The sequence below is a fragment of the Liolophura sinensis genome, chromosome 7, assembly GCF_032854445.1.
Source record: "Liolophura sinensis isolate JHLJ2023 chromosome 7, CUHK_Ljap_v2, whole genome shotgun sequence".
NCBI lineage: Eukaryota > Metazoa > Mollusca > Polyplacophora > Chitonida > Chitonidae > Liolophura > Liolophura sinensis.
Window position 1 is genome coordinate 56,613,250 of NC_088301.1, and position 16,660 is coordinate 56,629,909.

The following is a 16,660-nucleotide window of genomic DNA, read 5'->3' on the forward strand; positions in this document are numbered from 1 at the left end:
GGGCTTAACTGAGTTTATCAAAAATACCCTGCAAAAGACCCATCAATTCAGTGCTGAAGGTCAATGCATTGTTTGTCATTATTTTAGAACAGCTGAACAAAGGGAAATAACCTAGTGAACAGACGCTCAGCCCTGCTGCAGGATACCGGAATAAAATATGCCCTCATGTGAGTGTTGTCCAATGAAAACAGGAATATTTTGTCTGATGCAGAAGGATTAGCGCTGTACTTGCATTGGAGGAGGTGCATGTACCTGTCAGCTATCAACAAATCTATTGATGTAGTCTGGGAAGGCTTCACTTAACCTAGGAGGAACTGTATTCATGTAACATGTGACCCCGCCGGCCTTCAGGACAACAAGAATGAGCCATATATTTTTTAATCCCATGAGGTGAAGCTAGTGTGAATTAAGCAGGACCTTGAGCCATTATTACTGCAAAAAATGATTGTTGTCCAACATATGCAATGTTACAATGTATTTGTTTTGTCCTGAGACATCCTAATGTTGACCCTGGAAACAAACGTTTGACGTCAATAAAATGGTAATTGAGGTCTTTCTGCCCGGTGTTTGACTGGTACCCACCGACAGTGCTCTGAACTGGTACAATCTAGATTAGATTACACTAAAAATAGGGCAAAACAGAGATAAAACTATAAGAAGTTGGGCTGTTGTGAAAAAAAATAATTCCAATAAAGTTAACAAAGGTTGTAAAAAAAAATATTTATTTACATTTATATACAAATGATAAATGAATGCTAGAATTCACCAGAGTAGGCCTTCTTAGGATGTTGATAAAACAAAAGCCAAGTGTAAGTTCTGATAATAGAAGGCGATGGAGAGTAGATTCGCCATGCAGTCTGCAGCTGACAACAAATGTTCATCACAGTGTCTCATTCCTTCAAGATTTTCCCTCCAATTGACACAAAAACGAATGAATTTACACTGATGCCAACAAAACTAGCACATCACAGCTCCGCAAATAACTGGAAGCAAAGTATGATAAGTCGGTTCCCCAAATGTCCTCACTGAGACTGACCTGCGTGCGAGTTCCAAACCTTGGCCAAAGCTGCAGAATGCTGAACTGGAAGACAACCTCATTGATGGTCCTTTCTTGCCTCAAAGCACTACCAGTTACCTCCCCCTAGAAGCAGTGTGGTGCTGATCCAGCTGAATTTGATCAGGAGCCAGCTACAGGTATGAATATATGTCTCTGTTAAAGAACACGCATAGTGGTCATAATCCTAGTAATGTTTTTGCCTCAGATGCTTCTGCCTGTAAACTTTCACTTGCATATTGCTGCAACAACTCCATCTTTTTACGGTGTACCAATGCTTCCTCAATCTGAAAAAACAACAACAAAAAACAAAAAAAAAATGAGAGTATTTGAACTTTTTCTCTCCCCAGGCCATATAAGCACCGTCAACCAATGCGTCCTACTTGTACATCAGCTATGGAGTACTTGTGTACTCTGATTGACTGGAGTTTCACATGATGTATCAAGTTTGACATTTTCCATGCCAAACAATACGACTTTAAAAACATACCAAACCATGCAAAAATGTTACAATGTCCCTTGAAATCACATTAAGAAAACTTTTGTTCTGTGTCTTTGAAAAATTTGCTGAAGTCATTATTTGTCTGTAGTTATTTCAGGAAACTCAGCTGAATATTGTGTATGTCAGGGAAATAAAGATGCTATTGCATAAAGGCAAAATACTCAAACTCACTGGTTCATCTTATTTCTATTTATTTAACTCTTGTTTCAATCAACATGGAAATATTTTTTAAGATGGGCAGGTTTTTGGATGGAGGAAACCTGAGCATCCAATTTATGACAAATTGTCTTCTCAACAGAACAACTGAGCCAGCTTTGTAATGAACAGGGGTCAATTGACTGTGGTGAGAACAGGTCCCAGATGTTCAAAACTGTACTAAGACTTACCTTAATTCCTCAACCTCTTGTGTAAGAGCAACTTTCAGTGCAGTTTATACACATTTTTAAACTACACTGGGTGGATTGGCCAATTTCATGGCTTACAAAAAGTACACAGAATAGTCCCTTTAGAATAAGCTTGAATAAACACCTTGCCAACAAGCGAAAAGAAGAATTACAGTAAGCCAGGTATTAACATTAGCCCAAACTAAAGTGTCGTTTACTTTGTATTGGGAAGAGGCTGCTACGAAGACATAAGCCTAGCTTACCTTTAATATGAACAACTGGCCCCGGATATTTAACTGAAGGCCCAGCGAGGACCCCTGGTTCACCCTATGCATAATGTGTAGAAATGTTTTCATAACGTTTCATAATCTTCTCGGTTCTGCCAGATTTACTTCAGTTCAAAAGCTGTCCTTTATTTCGCACGTGAAATTATCTGAGTACAGTACCAACACCAAATTATACTTATCATAGTTAAGAAGGGTAAGAATAATGCAAATATAGTTTTACCTCTTTCTGTGAAGGTACCGGGACATGCGCAATGAAATGTTGGGGTTTCTCCTCTACCTTCTTCGGTAAAGCTTTTTCTTCATCATCAGACTGGTAAAGGTAAAATTGAAAAGGGAAATCAGCCTTAGTAAAATATAAAACACTTGTACAACATAAGGTTATATGAAATGAGAAAAAAGATACATGACATGATGCCAATGAGTTTCTCATATATGAACAAAGGTGTCCGTTCACAATGTATGCTGTAATAATTTCAAGTTACAGAAACAATATGTAAATTACTCACTTCTTCATTAACAAAGTAAATGTCTTCCTCTTCCCCGTCTTCAGCTTTGGAACTCTCTCCCCTGAGAATGGCCTCTTTTTTTGATTTCCACTCTGCAACTTTTGCTTCCACAGCTACACAATGAAGGTAAAAGTTATTGTAAGGAATATATGGATATGTGATACCAAAAGCTGGGAGTCTTGAGACCATAGGGTTAGCCAGCTACCAGTACATTTATCCACTCGGATGAGTGAGGCACAGATCAGTGCTACTGAGTTTACCTGTCACCACAAGGGAGAGAGAGGAAAAAAACAAAATTTGGACTTTAGGCCAGGTGCAATTTGGGAGTTCTTCAGCAGGCCACAAATTCGTTTGGGACAAATTCGTGCTACTTTCCAGATGACTTATCAGAATTATCACAAAATTTACAGCACTTCAAAAAATGATGAAACTAACCAAGTTTTTCCTGCTTCTGCTCTAACGGCACTAATACCCCATCATCTTCATCCCGGTAACCATAGTAATCTGCGTCTATGTCCTTCATGAGCTCTGCTCTTGTCTTTCGTGGTGCAGACAAAGCTACAAAATAAACATAACAGAAATACCATACGCCTTTCCTTGTCACTCAACAGACACATATAACATATACATGTATTCATAAATATTTATAATAAAAAGTAATTGACCATAAATATGTTTCTTCCTCAATCAAATTCAAAGTCCCAATAAACACAATTTGGGCTTTCAAGTAATAACCATTACAGCCTTGTGTACACTTATTTTCAATGAAATGCTTTCGTTTACTATTCCATGCAAAATCTTAAAAATTCAGTGGACATTCAAAGAAAATTTTTTACTTACGCTCTTGTTCAAATAGTTCTTTTACCCCAGGTAGTTCCTTGGCAGCTCCAAAATATCTGAAAACAAATGAAGTTGTCATACAGAGAGGGCCTTTAAGTATGGTTTCATAACATATGGGCAGTTTTGATTGGTAAAGGTTCTAGAGGAAACAAGCAAGGCATGATTTGGGTTTATTCCAAAAAACTACTGTCATTTATCTTACCTCTGGCAAATATGACGATGGTGCATAAATTTAGTCCTAAGCAAAGGTAATAAACAAATTTTGTCTTACTTGTATCCTTTATTTCCAGGCACTTCTTTTCCTTCATGGTCCAACATCCTTGGTCCTATTTTCTACATGCAAACATAACAACAACTGTTGTATATCAAAGTCCAGAGAACAAAAATACTATTTTAAACAAGCTTAAACCCATTATGCCTGGGTCTGAGAGTTCTACTGAGAAAGAGAAAGGCATAGAAAGGCATTCTAAGGTTTGAATGCACAGTATAAGCCAAGACTGAACAGAGATCAAGATTTTTATCTCCATGCGGCTTATGATCTCTTAATTCTCCAAAATGACCCATAACCCCACTGAGTCTAAACCTGTAAATCCCTCAATCCCAGAATACTGTTTAATCACATCTATCCTTTGTTCTACGTGTTGTCATTTGGTTCTCTAGTTGTTATATTTAACCTCTAAAGTTTGTATATCGTTCATTTGATAACAATGTTAGTAAATACATCGAAACGTAGAGTTCATAAACCAAGAAGTTGTATATCCATAAGAAAGACTTTCCCAGTCTTCTAAAACAGACATTTTTCTGTACAATTTCCAGTCACCTTACTGTACATTACTGCGTGTGCTTCTAAATAAATTCACCCATTCTCTGATATGGTGAATTAGCCTTAAACATTCTCGACTTGAACAGTTAATGGACAGACATGGTGAAATTCATATTTTTACCATGTACAAGTAGTTGGAAGACATCTGATACGTTTTCGTGATACTCACCCTATAATCAGGTCCACCAAGTTCTTTTATTCGATCTTCCCAATGACCTTTCTCTCTAAGAAGCTTGTTAATTTCATCATTTAAATCTCGAAGTCGAAATTCACCCAATCCAGCTGAAGGAAAGATTAGGAGTGAGTGAGTGCTTGGGGTTTAGCATCGTACTTAACAATTTTTCAGTCATCTGACGATGAAGGAATCTTTAGAGTGCATGTAGTGTGACTCCTTGTTGCAGGCGGATTTCAGTGCTCTTTTATCTAGTGCTGCTTCACTGAGACCTCTTACCCAAGGCAAGTATGCCGCCCCGCCCGAGACATTATACTGATACGGGTCAACCAGTCGTTGAACTATCCCCTTTATGCTGAATACCAAGCTAGGAAGTTACAACTTCCTCTTTTACGGTCTTAGGGAAAAATTAGGAAACAAAATATTATCAACCATCACTTTTTGTCACAAATAATAGAAATCTACATAACTTTCAGCCCGTAAATCAAGCTTATCACCACTACAATAAGTATCCAAAGAAATAAACAAAACGCTCTGTCTGATGAACAGCCACAGCTATCATTATGGGATCCATATAACATATCCATAAAAGGAAATTCACAACATCAAAATGCAGGTCTTCAGTACAAATCCTGTGTTTGTACGTAAACATCATGACATGTCACTTACCATTTTGAATTTGAGCAACTTTCCTGGAAACTTCTCCAATGATTTGTCTCCTCCATTTTTCTGCTTTATGTAGGTCTTCGCAATCTGTTGCAAGAAATGGCCTTCTTTCCTGTTTAAAAGACAACAATGTGAGTTTACTTCCATAGGACACCATTTACAAAATTCAAAATAAACATAAGTCAGTTTAAAGGCAGAGTAACATAAAGCAGCATCTATACGAAAGTTGTGCACACCTGCCTATTCGAACCACTCACTACACTATACACTTTATCACTAGAAGAAAATCTTCCATGTTTTATTTATACTTGGCAAAGTTTTGATGTTGGCATGCATAGGGGAAATACACAGTGAGTAAATTATGTTTAATACCACACAATATAAGGTACATGAACTGTGACAAGGCACAACTAAAACTAAAAGGTATCCTGTAGGCAGTCACTAGACATCACTAAAGCAATTCTCTTACCCTCTCCTTCGTTCCCGCCTGAGCTGCTCGCCACCGAGCCAAAGTGGTCCTGAAATTGACATGTACATTTATGAATGGATAAGATGTTGAGGGGCTAGTCCATTACGGCAAAGCTACATACTCTTATCTGATATAATATACCCAAAAATATCTAATATTAACTTGTTAATAATTCATTTTTAACATTAATAAATGTCTTAGGGAAATGTAAATGGAGAACTACAATTTGTAGTACACTTTATTTAAACATCATGTTCAGGGCAAACACCTTTAAATGCTGAGAAAATGAAAACTCTTTCCAGTTTGCCCTAGATTCCCAACAATCCATCGGTTATCTCCCTTGTATCAAGCCACCTGGCTCAGTATGAATTGCTGAAGATTAAAATGGTGATGACCTAATGCCAATAATGTACAATGATCCTGAGAGGAAGATCACTGTGCATGTGTATCATGAAATTATACAATATCAGACATAAATCAAAGTACTTACATAGCTTTTTCACTGTTTCGAGCCTGAAAAAAAAAACGAATCACAAGTTAAAAAACATTTACTGATTTTAACTCTAACTTGAATCAACAAAGAAGAAATTTTGAAAACTGAGACTTTATGCAATTTTGGCAACGTTATGTTGCCAAATACAGTTAAAATCTATTGAATGGAGAAAAGTAGAAGATGTAAGAGTAACTGATGTGTGTAGGATATTGACTTACTAGTTATATTTATCATAGAAAAATGTTTAAGGTTTCATTGGAATGCAAGATGATGTCCTACTGGAAAAATGTTTCACCTCCAAAAGTAATAGCATATGACAGTTCTTTGCAATCAAAAATTCTCTTTTTGAGCAAAATTTTAAATCATTTACTATCCTCTCAGATAAAAATAACAAAGACAATGTCTCGAGTTAGACGGTGAGGAGCTATTTTGATACATAACGTGGTCTTGAAATACCTCTAGTAGATCATGTGATATAGCATTGAACTTTTCACCACCCTCTGTAGCCAAAGCACCAAGCTTCATAATCCAACCCAGAAGGGCATAAAACATAACTTGCACTCCTTGGCAGGTAAATTTAGGTAGAACTGTCACGGACACGGACATGGATTTGAAAATATTTTTTTTTGAGAGGCTGGGATGTACTCAGTGTTACGATAAATGTCAGACTATTAAAATAGCACTACAATGTCATCTAGATGGACTAGGCCAATTCTTACATTCCATTCTGTCCGCAAGCAAAACATGCTAGTTAGGTTTAGTGTGAGATTGTGCTGACATTTGGTTTGGTTTGCCCAGCCAAGGATGGCCCCAAAACAACATCAGGGTGCTTCGTTTAAAAACCAGATGCAGTTGCCGTAGCAGTTTGTCATAGCATTTTACCCATCAAATATCTGTTCTTTGCCTGAAGTTTGCAGAAGACACTTATGTTCCTTGCCATTTCGTCTCTTTATTTACCACAAGTACATCGTTAATCCCTAATTTCCTTGACCGCGTGGGCCCTAGATTCCTTGGTGATGCTCAAAGCGACTCGCTGTATTGACAGCCTCAACGAGGGAAGGTAACTGCATCAGGGTTTTAAATGGACTGGATGTTTGTTTGAGGCCATTCTTGGCCGAACAAAATTCAACCCTAACATTTGGGCAATCTCAGACTAGTTAAAATTATCATGAATGTTAACAGGGGAAGATCAGTCTTCCTGAATTTTCTCAGTTCAGAGCTTTCAAATAGGCCTACTTCAAGTCAAAGTAGGCCTATACCTATGTCTAGCCATGTTGACACATAGCCCCAAGTGTCTGTTTCAACTCCTCTCTTTATATACAAAAAGTTGAGATATGACCCTACAGTTTTATAGTGTGTCAACTAGTCCCAGGTGCCTGTTTCAATTCTTCTCTTTATACTGGGCTGGCAGTGTCACAGCTCGATACACTATAAACAATACACTGTTTCTCGCAGACTCCAATACATCTTTATAATTGGTTGCAGGAGTATAAAATGGATGTTAACTGTGGCTCTTACCTCAGCTTACCAGCACATGCAACATCCCACACATATTCCACTTTGTAAGGCCACATCATACCCAAATTCACGTGACGGTCATCGCTAATGCAGCAGTCATTTTGCCTTCACCAGGAGGTGATTGTCACCTTGATTAGAAATGGTTTTCCACGTGGTGAATACGGGACTTGTGTGCCATTACAGACAGGAATATACCTGAGATGCTGCGTGTGCGGGCAAGCGATGAGGTAAGACCCAAAGTTGACACCCCTCTTGGACTGCAGCCATCATTTAGAAATGACTTATCGAGCATGGCATGAAACGATACATGGTTTACCACAGTCTGCTGCTGTGGCCGTGATACTCTGTCAGCCCAGTACAAAAAGAGGAGTTGAAACAGGCAACTGGGACCAGTGGAAACTCTGTAAAACTGTAGGGTCATATCTCAATTTTTTTATTCCATAGGTCTTAGTTTCTCCATGCATAACACCATATACCAACTTAGCTCGTCATAATAGACTAAACGGTTAACAAAAGGCTATGTGCAAGTGGAGATTATGACCTGGCTTATTTATCATTTGTTGTTGTTGTTGCTGCTATCGAACAAACTCAAGATTAGTATCGCTAATAACAACACAGCAAACAACAAATCACTTTAATAAACATACCATTGTAGGAGCCTGAAGTCACCTCACGATTGGAACAGGGTTAACAGAGTACAGCTGGCTTCCTCACGTGAAGAGGAATCTCAAGTTCATCAGTTGAACACCAGCTTTTCAGTTGTAGTTGTCGCTGTTGAGTCGTTTTTCGGCATAGACAAAACTAAGCGATAAACAAGTTTTAATAAATTACTATATGTTAAGTGACAGTTTATATGTACATGTATATAAAATTCATTACAAAGCAATATTTATTAGTTATTGTTATGATTTTGTTCATTTTGTTTTATTTATTGTTCAAAAAAACTATTTTATAGATTACAGTAGCCCTCACTTCCGGTTTCGACTTCAAGTAAAACAGCATGGTAGGTCACATGTGTGTGTTGTGAACTGTATTTTTGGATGTAGTATTCTAGTATTAATCATGCCATGGACATTAATATTGATCTGTAGAGAAATTTTCATAGAACTTTTCCCATTGGGTTCATTTTTGGTTCATTGGGAGCATCTTGGCCCATGAAAGTAAAAAGCATTACACTGTTAGCGTTCTCACTAGATGTGGCGTGTTGTAAAGACGTTCTGATTTTACGCTGTAGTGACGGACGGAACAGAGCATTTCATTAATACAGCTTAATTTTTTTCCAGTTTCGAGAATCTCTCTTCTGCCCAGCATATTATCCAAATGATTTTGAATTTAAGAGTAACTCTTAAATCCAGCAACCCAAAGTTTTGCAAGAGTTAAGGTGGAATACAGCCCCCACATACCCTAAATCACGAGTTTAGCCGAAAATTTCTGACCATATATAGTTATTTATTTTAGACTAGACACATATTTCGTCGTTCGGTGATGTTTTGAAAGAACGGCACCCTTATCAATGTCGGCCTAATTGTTACTGATGTTTTGGCACAACATACTCTCGCAGACCATACATGAAACATGCATTCTGGTAGAAGATATGTAGAGACGGAACTAGTGCTAAAATTTCATTGCTGAATGAAGCATTTTGGCACGACTCACTTGGCAAAAAATAAGTGAGATGTGCATTCTTGCCGTAGGTGTGTAGTGATTCTACAGGAGCTAACAGTTGCATGTGCAGGGAAGCATGAGCTTGTCTATTAATCTTGTCACAGGTATGTACAATCCTGTGAAAAAACACTGCTGAGACCTCCACTGTCCCCCATCTGTGCCCAATTACCAAGAATCACAGTTAGACACAAGGAGTCGTGGGGTACACTTTTTAAATTCATCAGCTAAACTAGATGTGATTTAGGGTATGTCTTCACCTCCCTAGCGTAAATTCAATGTCAACCAAGTGTTCATCATAATCAGTTAACCTGTTTTAAGTCTTGCTGAACCAATAACGATCCATGACAACCACACAAGTTCAAAATAAGTACATTTCCAGACACTACATGCACTGTGGCTGCCATCTCATTCTGATAGTCATGCACACATCGCGTGATAGATGTAAAAAAAAAAATAAGTTAGTTCAATGAAGGTAATCCCAATGGCAATCATTACAGTAACACTAGGTAAGTCCAGTCGCCCGTCAGATTTAGACTGGCGCAGGCCCTGAGCTCAGAGCATTTCACTCATCACTCATTCATTCTCATCTGAAAATGTACTTGTGTTGTGAATTTGTGTAGGTTGTCCTGGATTGTTTTTGGTTCAGCTACGCTCGGAACAGGTTAGTTGGCTATGTTCATCACTCGGTTAACATTGATTTTTGCTAGGGAAATTTTAATGCGTGTGTGAAGATGTGGTAAATGTTCCTTACCGTTAGTCCGATACATTTGAGGCTGTGGCTATATGGCAGCTTGATGGAGGTGGGTATACTATAACTGCTATGGTATAGACTCGGAAAATATGACTATTTTTAATGAACAGACGTAATTCTCACAACAGGTTAGTCAGTTTGTAGAAACATTTGTAGTTAACATTGATTTATGCTAGGTGTGTATTCATTCTATCAACTATTGTAAAGTCAGGGCTTTTAACGAGGTTAGTTTGCAAGAGTCCACTACCATGTCCTGTCCAAATCTATGTGAACTCGCAAGGCCCATTAATATATAAACATACAATTATTCTATCTGCCCTGACCTTCTCTCACACTTCAGCATAGTCATTTGATCGACCATTTGCTTCTCTCAGAGTTCGAGTTCTACTGACTCACACCTCTTGCATTTCTTGTTTGTCTTCTGTGAAAGTACATGTACAGATTTGTGCAAATATGCACGATTACATTTAAAATAAAATGAACAACTATTATGTCTAACTGTCCTCAGTGAGCTATTCTATAAAATTCTGACATGCCATTGTCTATCGGTGTATCAAAGCAACATGGTTAAAGTAAAAGAAAGCTAAAATATGAAGTAAGGTTCATCATACAGACAACTTAAAACTATGCATAAATATACTTTCATCTGTTTTTTTTTTTTTTTTTTTTTTTTAGATTTTTTGTGAAGAGTTAAAGCAGTTTAAACCTTTGAATTCTAAAGTGGGCTTTATGGACCATACTACCAGAGTGTAGGAACTCTGACGTCACAGGAAGTTTTTCCAACTTTCATCATGACACTGAATGATGTTATTTACTTGTTTGATTGGTGTTTTACGCTGAACTCAAGAATATTTCAATTATACGATGGCGACCAGCATTATGGTGGGAGGAAACCAGGCAGAACGCAGGGAAAACCGTCGACCATCCACAGGTTGCTGACAGACTTTCCCATGTACGGCCAGAGAGGAAGCCAGCATGAGCTGGACTTGAACTCACAGCAACCGCATTGGTGAGAGGCTCCTGGGTCATTACACTGCGCTAGCCAACTGAGCCATGGAGGGCCCCTGAATGTTGAAAAAAATCCTTTAACCCATGAGTAAAAGATTACTCAAATAATGTTCTCAAAAATTCCTTCCTTCTGGTGAACATGAGGAGAAAAAGGTGATCTGACATCAGAGTTCCTTAATACCATCAGTACGGCCCATAAAGCAACCACAGAATTCAAATATTTGAATGCCTTTCAACTCTCAAGAAAATCTAAAAAAATAAATGAAAATATTTTTACACATAGTTTTCAGAGGTCTGTATGATGAACCTTACTTCATATTTTAGCTTTCTTTCACTATAAAATGCTTTTCCTTCAATCGCTCAGATATTTTCACGATCCCTCCACCCCAGCTGTACATGAGGCTTCAATTATTATCACTTCTGGTGAAATGAGTTTCATGTAGGGCATTGTCTTTTTAGTTTTCTTTACGTCTGTCATTCAGATTCTTACATCTGTAAAAATTTACACCCATGCTTCTCCATCCCACTTTATATCATTTCTAAGCCACATTTCTGAATCTTGAAAAGTGAGTTACAGTACACAGAAATTTGCAGATATATTCCCTTACTGAGGATAATTTTCATGGCAGCCACATCTGTATTGCAAGGATTACTGTGGCAGTGTCCAGTATTATAACAGTAATTCCTGTTAACCTGCTGACGGAAATAAGTTATTTGTAATTTCAGTTAAGACGACAGGCAAGGCTGCGGCGGGAATATATTTACAGGAAATCTGTTGAAGAACGTGATCGTGCAGTTGCAGACAAAAGACAGCGATTGAAGAGATCATTAGAAGGTAAGATTTAGATTGATGAATTCATCAGCTTTTATTATATGGGAAAAGAATTCCAGTCACCTTGAGTCACCTTGGTTAACTCTCTTCGACTTCTTTGTTTGAAGGATGAATTTTTGTGTAACATGTATCAAGAATTTTTACTCCTGAAGTCTGCAAACTGACCACATAGCTGATCACAGTCTCCTCTGACATAATAGTTGAAAAAGAATATTTACAGCCTTCAGTTGCAAGGTGACATAGTTCCATGAAACACACTTAGTGTTCGAATAGAAGTATTCATTGTCATGTGATATTTCCATTGCAGAAAACAAGGAGATACCCACAGATCTAAGGAGAGATGCCATAGACTTACAAAAAAAGCTAGACTGGGAGGATCCAGGAGCTGATGGTAGGGAATTTGTCCTCTGTAGTACATTAAATCACCTAAAATTTTGCCCAAAAAGGTGCTCTTTCAGTTGCAAATAAATGCCGGCATAAAACATTATGTGTTGAAAGAAACACCTTTCTTAGATCAATAGAATTCTCACAATCAGACAAATTTACAATACTTATAGATCTGGTAGTAAGAACTGTGATGAAAGTGCCAATTAGCATGTTCCTAATACAATCATGGTACACTGCAATATTTTAATCTGTATAAGAAGACGCATTCTCATAAGTTAATCAACAACCTGCTTTTTTGGAAGGAATTACAACTAATGTGGATGACGAGTACAAGTGGGCTGGAGTGGAGGACCCAAAAATTATTGTGACAACCTCAAGAGACCCAAGCTCTAAGTTAAAACAGTTTGCAAAGGTGAGAAATATTTCAGTAAGGGGATGTATATTAAAATGTTGTCATGTCCAACTATATTATTCCAACAATTATTATTATCAAAATTTCTTGTTTGGTGGTGATTTTAAAACTCTCAGCAGTAGCAAGAGAAACTTACAGGTTATACTGTCTAAAGCTCACGGTGAATCAAATGAACTGGGCCCACATACTCAAAGCAGGAAACAGCTAACTTGATAGTGAAGTCAAGTTAGCTTGACTGCACATGTCCAGGGGCCACTTGCACCAAGCGATTGTAACTGTCTTCGCAACACACATTTAAAGCATATGTTGCTGTGTTAGTTACAGTCAACTTAGGCAACGACTTGTTTTTGGGAAAGGCCCCAAAAGATCCAAAATTGGAGTCAAAAGTAGAAAATCTGAGACATATCCATGCACTTTCTTTCTTCTGTGTAAGAAAGAACATGTTTGAATTCTCTATTAGTTTGTGTCATCATGCTGAAATTTTTTTTTTTTTTTTTTATCAGGAAGTGCGGTTACTGTTCCCAAACAGTCAACGAATCAACAGAGGGAACTATGAGACAAATCAGCTGATGTCAGCATGCCGATCTAATGATGTAACAGATTTAATACTGCTCCATGAACACAGGGGTGTGCCAGGTAAAGCTGTGGGCAAAGAGCAGCTAGCACCAGTAAACAAACACATATGATTGAAATACATGTACATGGTACCTGTACTTTGAGGGATCAGTTGCACCTTTCCTAACTTGCAAACCAAGTTAGTTTGCAACAATGCAACAGAATCTGTTCTATGCTTCAGATATGTTTTCATTACTAGTGAAGGCTCGGCTTGAGTGTTTTTTTGTCCGACAACACAAAGCCACATGTAAAACAAGAAAACTAGTATATCTTGGGAATGGACATTTCAGCAGAATGGACAGCAACATGTAGCACTGGACTATTTGTTGGATTGTAAGTTATCAATGGGAATATTTAAGGGCAGCATGAAATGAAAAGGACTTGAGTAAGCGAAAGTTAATCAAGAAATTGTGAGAGTGATACAATGGTACAGTGTCAGACACTAATCTGTGTACGCCTGTGGCAAAACTTCATTTTTTTTTTCACACCTGCCTTCATGTAATAGGCAAGGCTTATCATTTATTATTTGTATTGCTATTTTGTATGTGCAAGGATCTTTTATAGAATTTATTAAATCCTAGTTGAACACAAAAATGTGCTTTCTTATGATTATACTTTTGTAACCTAATTTTCTTGTGCAGATGGGTTGATAGTTTGCCACCTACCCTATGGTCCCACGGCTTACTTCACACTCTCAAATGTTGTCATGAGACATGACATCCCAGATGTAGGCACCATGTCAGAGGCTTTCCCGCATCTCATCTTCAACAAATTTTCATCAAAGCTTGGTAACCGGGTAAGTAAGGACAGGAAACCTTGTTATGGTTGTGCATCATGTCTTGTAATTGTAGACATTCACGCTACATGTGTAGGTGGGCCTCAGTGGCCTAGTGGTTAGCTATTATGGCAACAATTCCTCAGGAGCCTCTCACCCATGTGATCACTATGAGTTCAAGCCTAGCTCATGCTGGCTTTCACTCTTGTCATGCATGAGAAGGCCTGCCAGCAACCTATGGATAGTTGTTGGTTTTCTCTCGACCTAAGTTCAGCTTCCTTCCTTGCCATCTTATAAGCGAAAAATATTCTTGAGTATAGCGTTCAACTCCAATCAAATATAAATAAACAAACAAAAATTAAATATGGTCAGGCATAAATTCTAAAGTATTATGCAAAGTGCTTAAGGAGTTTTTCACACTTCTTACTAATTATTTACACTACATATAAAAAAGCCTGTAAGATTCTCCAGAATTAGGGGCATTAAGCACTTGGCAGTGCTTGTGAGACAGTTACTGAAAAAAAAAACACTGCTCTTACAGAAGTTCTTTGGAGGTCACTTACCTTCCACTCCAGCAACATGGCACAAACATATGTAATGAACTCGGGGTCTCCGTGGCTAGGATGGTTAGTGCGCTAGCGCAGCGTAATGACCCAGGAGCCTCTCGCCAATGCGGTCGCTGCGAGTTCAAGTCCAGCTCATGCAGGCTTCCTCTCTGGCAGTACGTGGGAAGGTCTGCAAGCAACCTACGGATGGTCGTGGGTTTCCCCGGCGCTCTGCCCGGTTTTCTCCCACCATAATGTCACACAAAGGAGAGTTAGCCAGTAGGCCGAACTAGCCGAAGGGTGAACTTCATCATTTACTTGTAAAAGGCACAAATGTTGCCTCCAGAATCAATCAATCAGTTTAATGTGTTCAGTTACAGTTTTCCTCCCACCATAACCCTGACAGCCATAATATAAAATGAGATACACTGAGTGCGGAGTAAAATGTAACATAATACAGATAAGTGTGCGATTGTCTTATTGTACTGATTCGTATTTTAGGTGAAAAATATACTGAAGTACTTGTTCCCTGTGCCTAAAGATGACAGTAGAAGGGTCATAACTTTCTCCAATGATGATGATTTTATTTCATTCAGGTAATAGTTTCCATTTTCCTAGAACTCTGATGCATTTATTAAAACAAGGGTGCTAGCTTCATGAGGGTAGTAATGGATGATAATATAGACACGTTATACATGTATATAGAAGTACGGTAAAAGATTATCTGACTGAATTAAGTGATTATAAATAGAAAAAAAAATTTTTAAATTGGTCACTTAATCATTCAATTGTCTGTGAGTGTTCAGGTGGATAAGTTTTCAGATTGTTACTGGGCTCCGTTCTGATTGTATTATAGAGGTTTGAATATATAAGAAATAGACATTGGTTTATGTCTGTACACTGGTAGCTACAATGTTTGTCATTTCGTCTTTCAGGCACCATGTGTACAAAAATGTTGACAGAGATATTGTTCTGACAGAAGTAGGACCACGATTTGAAATGAAATGTGAGTATCAGAAGTTAAAGCACCTTGTATTGAAAGCCTAAAATCTTACCTCATGTTGACACAAATTTTTAAGATCTTCAGTTATCAGTTAACATCCCTGATACTGCAAGTACATATTCATGTACATTGAAGAAGTTGATTTAATGTAAAAATTAATGCTCATAACCATTACAAGGCAAGATGTATTATATAAGTGGTGTTTACTGTTTTTTTGCAGTGTATCAAATCATATTGGCACACTGGACACAGCCAGCACTGCAGATGTTGAATGGGTCTTGAGACCATACATGAATACCACAAAGAAAAGAAGATTTCTCACTGATGAATAAAATGTTTCTTCTAATATATCACTGTGCAGTTTGTGGTTCAAATTGCCATGTAATAAGGGGTCTTGACGTCCAACCAGTTTACATGTGTTGGGAAGTTTTTCCCTTGTTTATAAACTTTATTAAAATTTAAGCGGGTGAAGTTTGAGGAAGAGGCACAACAGTCCTGTGGAGTTAGTTACTCCTGGCATCTGCTTTGTATTTGTTGAATACTTGCTAGTTATATGCTTTTATGAACTGGATTTGTACATTTGAATTACACATTATGATACATGTTTGTGGGCCCTATAGTGACAATAATCTGTGAATGACCATTTGTGTTGTTATTTGTTGAAGACCGCTTGTCTTCCATCAATATGATGTGCATACCTGGAATTCACACGGAAAGTTTATCAGTATTGTTACAATCAACCTATATTCCAAATATATGTTTCAATAGATGGAATATGAACACTTGGTCTGTTAGGATGCCTAAAGACAAATCTTTCGTGTTAGATTCAATTCTGACACCACCGATTTGTGTTACCGGAATTCAGCAGACATAAAAGGCCCATCTGTGATATATGTCATATATGCGTGAGGACTAAGCCACCTGTGAAAATTCCGCTTAAATAAATACTTGTCA

General features: G+C 37.8%; 2 protein-coding genes across 2 annotated transcripts; one reads left to right on the forward strand and one right to left on the reverse strand.

Moving 5' to 3' along the window:
* Positions 1-760: 760 nt before the first annotated feature.
* On the reverse strand, positions 761-8,493 carry LOC135471255 (pre-mRNA-splicing factor ISY1 homolog). Its single transcript, XM_064750410.1, has 11 exons — positions 8,361-8,493; positions 6,193-6,215; positions 5,703-5,751; positions 5,237-5,345; positions 4,565-4,677; positions 3,844-3,905; positions 3,573-3,628; positions 3,168-3,290; positions 2,733-2,845; positions 2,447-2,536; positions 761-1,341 (listed from the first exon to the last, which is right to left on the reverse strand). The coding sequence occupies exons 1-11, from the start codon at positions 8,361-8,363 to the stop codon at positions 1,234-1,236; spliced, it is 849 nt and encodes a 282-aa protein (XP_064606480.1). The 5' UTR covers positions 8,364-8,493; the 3' UTR covers positions 761-1,233.
* Positions 8,494-8,855: 362 nt separating this feature from the next.
* LOC135469777 (U3 small nucleolar ribonucleoprotein protein IMP4-like) lies at positions 8,856-16,659 on the forward strand. Its single transcript, XM_064748372.1, has 10 exons — positions 8,856-8,873; positions 10,086-10,178; positions 11,864-11,972; positions 12,277-12,360; positions 12,659-12,768; positions 13,272-13,404; positions 14,025-14,179; positions 15,205-15,299; positions 15,639-15,709; positions 15,927-16,659. The coding sequence occupies exons 2-10, from the start codon at positions 10,119-10,121 to the stop codon at positions 15,986-15,988; spliced, it is 879 nt and encodes a 292-aa protein (XP_064604442.1). The 5' UTR covers positions 8,856-8,873; positions 10,086-10,118; the 3' UTR covers positions 15,989-16,659.
* The last annotated feature ends 1 nt before the right edge of the window (position 16,660 follows it).

Coding starts and splice junctions, on each gene's coding strand:
- LOC135471255 (XM_064750410.1), bottom strand. Junction 3,291..3,572: donor AGAACTATTTGAACAAGAGC/GTAAGTAAAAAA, acceptor TTTATTTTGTAG/CTTTGTCTGCACCACGAAAG. Junction 2,537..2,732: donor TTTACTTTGTTAATGAAGAA/GTGAGTAATTTA, acceptor TACCTTTACCAG/TCTGATGATGAAGAAAAAGC.
- LOC135469777 (XM_064748372.1), top strand. CDS start 10,119: ATGTTCCTTACCGTTAGTCCGATACATTTGAGGCTGTGGCTATATGGC. Junction 13,405..14,024: donor TGAACACAGGGGTGTGCCAG/GTAAAGCTGTGG, acceptor TTTCTTGTGCAG/ATGGGTTGATAGTTTGCCAC. Junction 15,710..15,926: donor ACCACGATTTGAAATGAAAT/GTGAGTATCAGA, acceptor GTTTTTTTGCAG/TGTATCAAATCATATTGGCA.